General features: G+C 52.6%; 1 protein-coding gene across 8 annotated transcripts in view; it reads right to left on the bottom strand.

The window, feature by feature from the left end:
- Window positions 1-991: 991 nt before the first annotated feature.
- DRP2 (dystrophin related protein 2) overlaps window positions 992-9,055 on the bottom strand; it is a 57,641-nt gene continuing 49,577 nt past the window's right edge. For 5 of the 8 annotated variants that reach the window (XM_014521243.1, XM_014521244.1, XM_014521246.1 and 2 more), the window contains exons 21-23: window positions 3,703-3,940; window positions 3,386-3,500; window positions 2,789-2,976 (exon numbers count right to left, since the gene is read on the bottom strand). In XM_014521243.1, coding sequence (XP_014376729.1) covers window positions 2,840-2,976; window positions 3,386-3,500; window positions 3,703-3,940 — 490 coding nt within the window. In that variant the 3' untranslated portion in view covers window positions 2,789-2,839. Of the gene's footprint in view, window positions 1,750-2,788; window positions 2,977-3,385; window positions 3,501-3,702; window positions 3,941-9,055 lie in introns of those variants that run through there. The other 3 variants (XM_006026517.2, XM_025207443.1, XM_014521248.2) reach the window with 1 other exon arrangement.

The following is a 9,055-nucleotide window of genomic DNA, read 5'->3' as shown; positions in this document are numbered from 1 at the left end:
CAACAGCTTGCAGAACCTTCTAGATCCAAGAGCTTCCAAGGTATCCTTCTTGGATAACGTGCTGCTACACTACAAGACACCAGGGAATCTTGCATGCTTGCAAAACTTTTGCACTCCACCCTGGTACCAAATACTTCCCTCATTTAAGAAAGAGATCCCTAGATTATAGCAAATGATCTATGGTTCCAAAGTCCAGTGACAGGAGGCAAGATTTTAGAAGTACAGTGGAGGTCATCAGAGTTCAGTTCCATCTCCGTTCTCTAAGATAACATCAAAATACACCTCACTATATAATGGATGACCCAATGCCATGATGACCACAAGGGTTCAATGGCACTTATAGTCCTCCCATCTCTCTTTTAACCCCTGGCGGAAAAGGAGCTGTCAGTTGTAGACTCTTACCTATCAGCCAGAGAAGCAGAGGAGTCCTTGCTAGGTACAGTGGATGTGGAACTGCTAACAGCCACAACAATACTAGAGGGCCAGAAATTTCAAATGCCAACAGGGAGATAAACACAAGGAACCTGCTGTCACATCCCTCAGCCTGCTGGAAGTCCTCTGATGGAAGCAGGGCTGCCTGTTCCACTTAGCCTAATCTCCCTCATGGAAGGGATAGGGGCCCCTTGCTAAACTATAAGGGGGAAGTTGTAGAATAGGCCTGCGTGTTACAATAAGCAAACACAGCTCACAGAAGCAAGTCCTGGATCAACAGACCAGTGCCACTAGTCTGGTGCCACAAGAGTTTCTGCTCCAGAGGCAGCACAACCTGGGCATCTTGACAGGGAGCTGGGAGAGTATGAGATAGCGCACAAGGTGCCTGTCCCCACAGAAGCAAATGTTGGTCCAGACCAAAACAGCAAGGCGCAAATTAACACTTCACAAGGTATTAGAATTTAATGTGCGAGTGAGTCCACGATAGTATTTGAGTACAGAATATAAATATATATATATATATATATATATATATGCAAATTAAATGATAAGGTGCTCTGTTATAAAGCTTCTCTTGAGATAAGGCTACTTAGCTGGGCTGAAGCTGTAATATTGACTCCTCCCACCCACCCCCCTGTTCTCCCCAGTGCTGTTCCTATTGGGGTGGTACCTCTGAAAGTAGTGGGAGACACTGGGGTACCAGGCCATTGGAGAGAGCTCAGTTCCTGAGACTGGCAGCCTTGCACGGTTAAAAACTAAGTTTTAAAAAAAGATCCTTTGTGGTCAATGAGTGTTCAGTGGCTGTGGGAGTGTCTGGAGACTGGTACCCCACTGGAACTGGAAGCAGACCCACTTAGCTGAAGAAGGTGAGGCAGGGCTGGGCTTTGTCATCTGCTACAGGCATCATCCTTTCCTGACTCACAAGCAGGGTGAGAGTTTGTGACCAATAAACAGAAGGAGCCTATACATCATGCTCAGCACCATCTTAGTGTTGCATTCAGTCCCTGCTTTTCTCTGCCTCCTTTAGAGAGTTCCTTAAATCCAGCCCCCAGAGCATTAGGTCAGGGCTGGCTGACCCTCAGGACAGCTCCAAAGAGCCTGCAGTCACATTCCCATGTGGTCAATGAGTATTCCCCTGAGATCTTCTGAAGTTGGTGAGCATCATGGATGACCTTCCAATGGGGTGCCCTAAGGAGGGTCCAAGTGAAGCCTGCCACAGGGGAGCACAATGGCATGAGTAGGGAGAGGAGAGCAGCCAAGCAGCTGGTTAGACAAAGCCTCTTACTCGTGGGAGATGTTAGATAAGGGAGGTCATATCTGAAAGAAAAACCAACAGGTCATGTAAGATGAAACTGGGGAGCGACCTGGTTAGTGCTAGAATGCTAATGACCTATGCAGAAGGTACAGGTCAGGGTCAGGAGAGCCTTGAAGGAAGCATTTCTCATTACCACAGTGTAGTGTTCTTAACCTGAATGAGTTCCCTGCTCCACCCTCAGCACAATGTCTTTTGTGGTGGGACACGGAAGGAGGCTCACCTGAGGAAATGCAGACCCCGAACAAGCACATATATAAGAGGAAGAGCCATGTGTACTCAAAGGATTACCCGATACATTGCTGCAGCAGCAGCCTAGGATTAGATGTGTTAAGTGCCAACCCCTAGCAGAGGGCAAAGCAGGCACTGTGAGAAGAGTGTAGGCCATTCAGATTAGCACTAGCTATCAAATATTCTCAGTGGAGCACAGGCTGTGAGAGCCTCTAAGACAGGGGTTCCCAAACTGTGGTATGCATACCCCTGGGGGTATGCAAGACATCCCTGGGGGTACACGAGAGAAACTGTATAATGATGGATTTAATTTTCATTATAATTGGCATTTAAGGGGTTAAAACATAAAATGTATCCTGGTAGGGGTATGCGGGCAGCTAGTAAATCTGGAAAAGGCTATGCAAAAAGAAAAAAAAGTTTGGGAACCTCTGCTCTAGGAGACCTAGAGGAATTTTGTCAGCTAGGCCGAACCATCTGACCTAAGCCCACTCAGGAAGCAGAAGCACTGTGCTCTAGGCTGGGATGGATAAAGGAGCTGATAAGGGAGACTAAGACACTGGGAACCTGATGGGGTCATGCATGTTCATCTTCAAGAGACATGTAAACCCAGCAGAGCACCAGTCTGTTTAGCATAGAAGGCTCCCTTGTCTGGCTGGATTCACCTAGGAGAGATCTGAACCAGCTGCAGTTCTCAGCAGTTGTGGATCTCTTCCACAATCAGGGAGGATTCCCCCCCTGAGATCTATGGCACAGCAAGGAGTCTAAGCAGCACTTTGGCAGTCTGGCAGCAGTGTATGGCTGCAGGATTGGCTGGATTAGGGTTAGGGCTTCACATAAGCCAAGCAAGATACTGAATGATGACACTCATCTTAGCGAGGAATATGAAGCCAGCGAAGGGGATTTCAGTCGACTACCTCGAGAATTGGGGAAAGCATTTCTTAGTTTCTCCATGATGTCCTCCAAACACACACTGACATCCTGTGTCTTGGGCTCTACCTCATCTGGGAGAAGGGGAGAGAAGGGAGAGCTGTAGTTAGCAGTGCTGTCCAGAGATCACGACCCATACTGACACCAGCCAAGGTGACACATCTACAGTGCATGACAGTGCAATCAAGAGACTGATGCCCTATTCATTTGATGAACTAGGCAGTGCAGGGTCAGTTGTAAAGCCACTGGTTGTAGAGCCCTAGAAAGTGCAGCTCTCTGTCTGATAGCAGAGTAGCATAGGTCTGACTACTGTAGCTCCTCATTACAGAGAATAGTCACAGGCCTCTCCACCAGCAAAACAGCTCAGTCCCATGGACAAGCAACCAATGTGTTCCATCAGACTGACCTAAGAGGAGGCCCAGACAGATAGCTGGGGGCTGTTACTTGGCACAAAAGGAGCTCAGCCCAGCTCCAGGCCCTCACCTGCAGCCTCAGTGTCAGGGGTGTTGTGCTCCTTGGGCTGACTGCTCTCTGACTGGTGGGGAGAGGAAGCCAAAGAGGAGGCCGCAGAGCCATTGCCATCTGACTCTGCTGGCGGCTGGAAAGAGAAAAGAAACTTTAGAAAAACCACCTCCTGGTCACATTCCTTCTTCCCTGGAACCTTTTGTTCCTACATTTGCAGCACCTGTCCTCATGTCAGGCTCCCCTCACTCCTGAAGACAACTACTTCTTTTCCTAACCCTTGATCATGCCAAAGATGCTGATCTGAGACCTTCTCTGCATCCTCCCCAGGAAGGTACCTGCAGTAGCAGCTCCCTCAGGCGGTGCAGCTGGGACTCCAGCTGCTTGTTGTGATCCTCCAGGATCTGCATTCTGGTCTCCAAACGGCTCTTGTGCTGCCGAAGGATCCTTGCCTCAGCCAGGAGCTCGTCACTGTGTGGATCTTGGACTGATTCAGGAGATCCCTCTGCCAGGGTTGGAGACTCTGCTGCTTCTTCGTGCTGCCATTTCAAACGCCTCAGCTCTCCTTGAAGGATCCTGGGAAGAGAAAGTCAAGATCATCCACCTGCTCCAGAAATAAAGCTGGAATCACCAAGTGGGCCCCCAGAAACACCTGTGTGCCTGGGCTTGGCAACCCACTGAAGAGCAGACATCCAGCCACAGGAGCCTTAGATGATCAGGTGCAGTTGAGGGCTTTGGTCTTTCCAAGTTCTCTGCCTTGCCCTGGTTCTACCCGTTTCAAGCAGTTTCCAGAAGGTGCACAAACACTTCAATAATGAACTAAAGCCTGAGGGAGAAGGAGGCTTCATCTTGGGGTAACAGTCTCTCTGTGAAGCCAGTTCTGTCTACAGCAGAGGGTTCATTGCCATGTGGCCAACAGTAGCACTACCACAGCTCAAGAGAAGAAGCAGGCACGACAACAAATCAGAGACACTGAAAAAGGCCTGCAACGGTCAGCTCAGCTAGGGCCATGCCCAGGGTAGGCACAAGTGTTCTGTTGGAAACCTTTTCCAGTTTGGATGCGAGTTTGGGGCTCGGGCAATGGGGTGCTGGACTTGGCTCCCCACCACTGGCCCCAGCCCTGGCCCCGCACTCCAGGCACCCTGGCCCATCCACCCCATAGGGCATGTGGCCAGGAGCATAGGATGGGGCTGCAGGAGGACAAGAAGAGGCATCCAGGAGTGGGATGGGCAAGTGGGGCTGGGATCACAATGCAGTGACAATGAGGGCCCAGGGCAAAGCCATGATCCACTGCCCACGTTCTTGCAATGGGTGTTGGTTCCACAGGCAGGGGCCTGCAGGGAGCGAATCACGGCTCTGCCCAAGCCCCATGCTGTCATCACCCCAAGATCCCAGACTCAGCACCGCCTAGCAGTCAGGGCTTGGGAGCAGAGTGGGTGCACGCATGCATCCAGCACATGTGCACCCCCCTACCTACACGCAGCGGCGGCGGCAGAGTTGGCAGCTGATCCCACACAGGTAAGTGAGTAGGGTGAAGGGAGCTGGCACAGCTGCAGAGGATCTGGAAGGGGAGTCCCCTGGATCTCTCAAGTGAGCCGACAAGGAGCCACGCTCCCAAGCCACGCGTGGGCAGCATGCGCGAACAGACATGCCCTGAAGCGTTTGTGTAAGGCGAACATGCAGCAGTAACCAGGACGGAGTCTCCAGCAAGAGAGAGAGGAAGACTCAAAGCTCCACAGACATGGTAAGGACACGGGGAGCGGCTGCTAGGGACCCCGTCCCGGTGGTGCCACCTACCCTGGGCTCTACTGAGGCCTCCACCCAGACAGAGCCCCTGGTGAGGTCGGCAGCCCCCTGCCCCATTCTGTGGAGGCTGCTTGGCAGGGACCCGGAGGCTGCGGGTGGGAGAGGGGTCTGGAGGCCCCCTTGCCTGTCCCTCTTGTGCCCGACTTTGGGCCCTGGAGGAGCAGGTGAGGGAACTCCAGGCTGAGGTGAGCAGGCTATGGGGGATCAGGCCTGCGGAGGACAAAATTGACACGTGTTTCCATTCTCTGCAGGATCAGTTTTCCAGTGGACAGACCTCCCAGGAGAGAGAGACAGCAGAGGAATGGCAGAAGGTACCCACTAGAACCAGAGGCTCTTGGGCTAGCGTGGTGGCAGCTTCCCAAGTACAACTGGGGAACAGATACGAGGCCCTGGCAGCCTTACAGGAGAAGGTGGAAGTGGATGCCTCTGGGGGGCAAAGTGCCACTCTACGCACAGCACGGCCTGAGCAAGGACGGAACACTATGAGGAAGAAACGTCGGGTCCTTGTCATCGGAGATTCCATCCTGAGGGGAACGGAGGGTCCCATCTGCCGACCTGACCCCATGGCATGTGAGGTCTGCTGCCTGCCTGGGGCTCGGATTCAGGATATTACAGAGATGATCCCGGACCTCATTCGACCCTTGGACCAGTACCCCATGGTCCTAATCCACGTGGGAATGAATGACGCAGCTGGGAGCAGGCCAGACTGCATCATGAAGGACTACAAGGCCCTAAGGGCCAAGCTGAAGGAGACGGGAGCGCAGGTGGTATTCTTCTCTATTCTCCCGGCAAGTAGATGTGGACGGTGCCATGAGGCCTGCATCGGAGTGGTCAACTGGCAGCTTTGGAGTTGGTGCCACCAGGCAGGCCTCTGGTTCCTTGACAACGACCTGCATTTTCACGCAGGGGGCATGCTCGGGTGGGATGGGCTTCACTTCTCCCCTAAAGCCAAGTGTGCCATTTTTTCTAGGTTGGCTGATCTTGTAAGGTGTGCTTTAAACTAGCTTTGCCAGGGGATAGGGCCACAGGAGAACATGAGGACACTTTCCAGCCAAGACAGGTGATGAGCACAAGAAGTACCCAGGCAAGTGACAGAGGTCCAGATAGTCCTGGGATCAAGGGGGGGAGGGGTAGTGCATGCACCCACAGGAGGCCTTAACTGCCTCTAAACTAATGCTCATAGTATGGCGAACAAGCAGGAGGAACTTGCCCTCCTGCTAGCTAACACAAACGCAGACATAGTGGGGCTCACTGAAACCTGGTGGGACCCATGACTGGGTGGTAAACATTAAGGGCTACAGACTGTACAGGCAGGATAGAACTGGGATGGAAAGGTGGGGGCGTGGCACTCTACATCAAAGAGTAATACACATCCTCAACTAACAGGACAGGGTCAGACGAGGGGCAAACTAAAGTGCTCTGGGTAAGAACACAGGGGGCTCGCGGGGAAAGGGACTTAATGGTGGGGGTCTACTACAGACCACCCAACCAGGGAGAAGAGCTGGACCGGGAATTCTCGGGTCAGCTCATGGAGGCAGTTAAGTCAAGGGATGTGGTCATCATGGGTGACCTAAACTACCCGGACATCTGCTGGGAGGAGCAGTCAGCCAGGTCTGATCGCTCACGTAGGTTCCTAGCTGAGATACAGGACCTCCACCTAACTGTGCAGGAGGTGCACAGTCCCACCAGGGAAAATGCCTTGCTGGACGGACCTGGTCCTGGCCACAGGCGATGACCTGGTGAAGGGACTGCAGGTTTTCAACCACCTGGGCGACAGCAATCATCGCCTACTGGAATTCACTACCCAGAGCAGGGTGTCAAAGGCCTGCAGCAAGGCAGTAGCCCTTGACTTCAGGAGGGCTGATTTCAATGACTTAAGGAGATTAGTCGAAGAGGCACTGAGGTCCCGGAGGGCAGGGGAGTTAGCTGTTCCTGAAGGAGACGATCCTCCGAGCCCAAAGGGTGACAGTGCCAACGTGAATCAAATGGGGCAAGAGTGCTCAAAAGCCCCCATGGCTGACCAAAGGCATTCAAGAACGTCTGAAAGCTAAAAAGGAGGTGTACACCCGGTGGAAGGGAGGGGCTATCACCAAGGAGGATTATACCTCCATTGCTCAAGACTGTAGGGGGGCTGTTAGGAAGGCTAAGACAGAGACAGAACTAGGACGAGCGACCAGGATCAAAGATAACAAAAAGTCCTTTTTTAAATACATAGGGAGTAAAAAAGAAGGCACTGGGTAATGTGGGGCCCCTGCAGGACACGCTTGGCAACCTGGTGGTTGCACCAGATGATAAAGCCGACCTCTTTAAACAAATTCTTTGCCTCCATTTTTCTGAGCAGGGACTGGGACATCTCCCCCACTGGGATTCTGGAAGGACTCAGGAGGGGCACCGCCAGGCCTAAGGAGGACCTAGTTAGGGAACTGCTGGTATAGCTGGACGTGTTCAAATCAGCAGGTCCAGATGATCTCCACTCCAAAGTGCTGAGGGAATTGGCAGCGTCATTGCAGGACCCCTGGCACGGCTTTACGAGCGCTCATGGTGCTCTGGCCAGGTGCCAGAGGACTGGAAAAGGGCCAATGTGGTCCCCATTTTCAAAAAGGGGAGGGAGGACCCAGGTAACTATAGGCCCGTTAGTCTTACCTCGGTCCTGGGGAAGCTATTTGAGAAAATTATCCAGGAGCACATATGTGAGGGACCAGCAGGGGAGATGATGCTTAGGGGCAACCAACATGGGTTCATTAGGGGAAGGTCCTGTCAGACCAACCAGGTTGCTTTTTATGACCAGGTCACAAAATCCTTGGACGCAGGTGTTGCAGTGGATGTAGTTTTTCTGGACTTTAGGAAGGCCTTCGACTGTCTCTCACCCCATTCTCATTAAAAAATTAGGCATCTGTGGTGTCAACGCCTACACAGTCAGATGGGTTGCAAATTGGCTGGAGGGCTGCACCCAGAGAGTGGTGATGGATGGGTCATTTTCGACCTGGAGGGATGTGGGCAGTGGAGTCCTCCAGGGCTCAGTCCTCAGGCCCGTACTGTTCAACATCTTTAGAAGCGACTTGGACGAGGGGGTGAAAAGCACCTTGTTCAAATTTGTAGATGACACTAAGATGTGAGGAGAGGTGGGCACGATAGAAGGGAGGGACGGGCTACAACTACATCTGGACAGGTTACAGGGGTGGGCGGATGAGAATAGGATGGGATTCAATACTGATAAGTGCAGGGTACTGCACCTGGGGAGGAAGAACCAGCAGCATACCTACAGACTGGGGAACTCCCTTTTCGTCAGCACAGAGGCAGAAAGGGATCTTGGAGTCATTATTGATTCCAAGATGAACATGAGCCGCCAATGTGAGGACACGGTCAGTAAGGCTAACCCGCACCTTGTCATGCATCCACAGATGCATCACGAGCAGGTCCAAGGAGGTGATCCTTCCCCTCTATGCGACACTGGTCAGGCAGCAGTTGAAGTACTGCATCCAGTTCTGGGTGCCGCACTTCAGGAGGGATGTGGACAGCATTGAGAGGGTCCAGAGGAGGGCCACTTGCATGGTCAGGGGGCAGTAGGGCAGGCCCTACGAAGAGAGGCTACGGGACCTGAACCTGTTCAGCCTCCACAAGAGAAGGCTAAGAGGGGACCTGGTGGCCGTCTATAAACTTACCAGGGGGGACCTGTGGGGAATGGGAGAGTCCCTGTTCCTCCGAGCACTACCAGGAGTAACTAGGAATAATGGCCACAAGTGGAAAGAGAGTAGGTTCAGGCTAGACATCAGGAAGCACTACTTCACAGTCAGGGCAGCTAGGATCTGGAATCAACTTCCAAGGGAGGTGGTGCTCACTCCTACCCTGGGGGTCTTCAAAAGGAGGCTAGATAATCACCTAGCC

Source organism: Alligator sinensis, unplaced genomic scaffold (genome assembly GCF_000455745.1).
Source record: "Alligator sinensis unplaced genomic scaffold, ASM45574v1 scaffold387_1, whole genome shotgun sequence".
Classification (NCBI taxonomy): Eukaryota; Metazoa; Chordata; order Crocodylia; family Alligatoridae; genus Alligator; species Alligator sinensis.
Note: the sequence above shows the minus strand (reverse complement) of the source record. Positions and strands in the feature narration are given on the sequence as shown.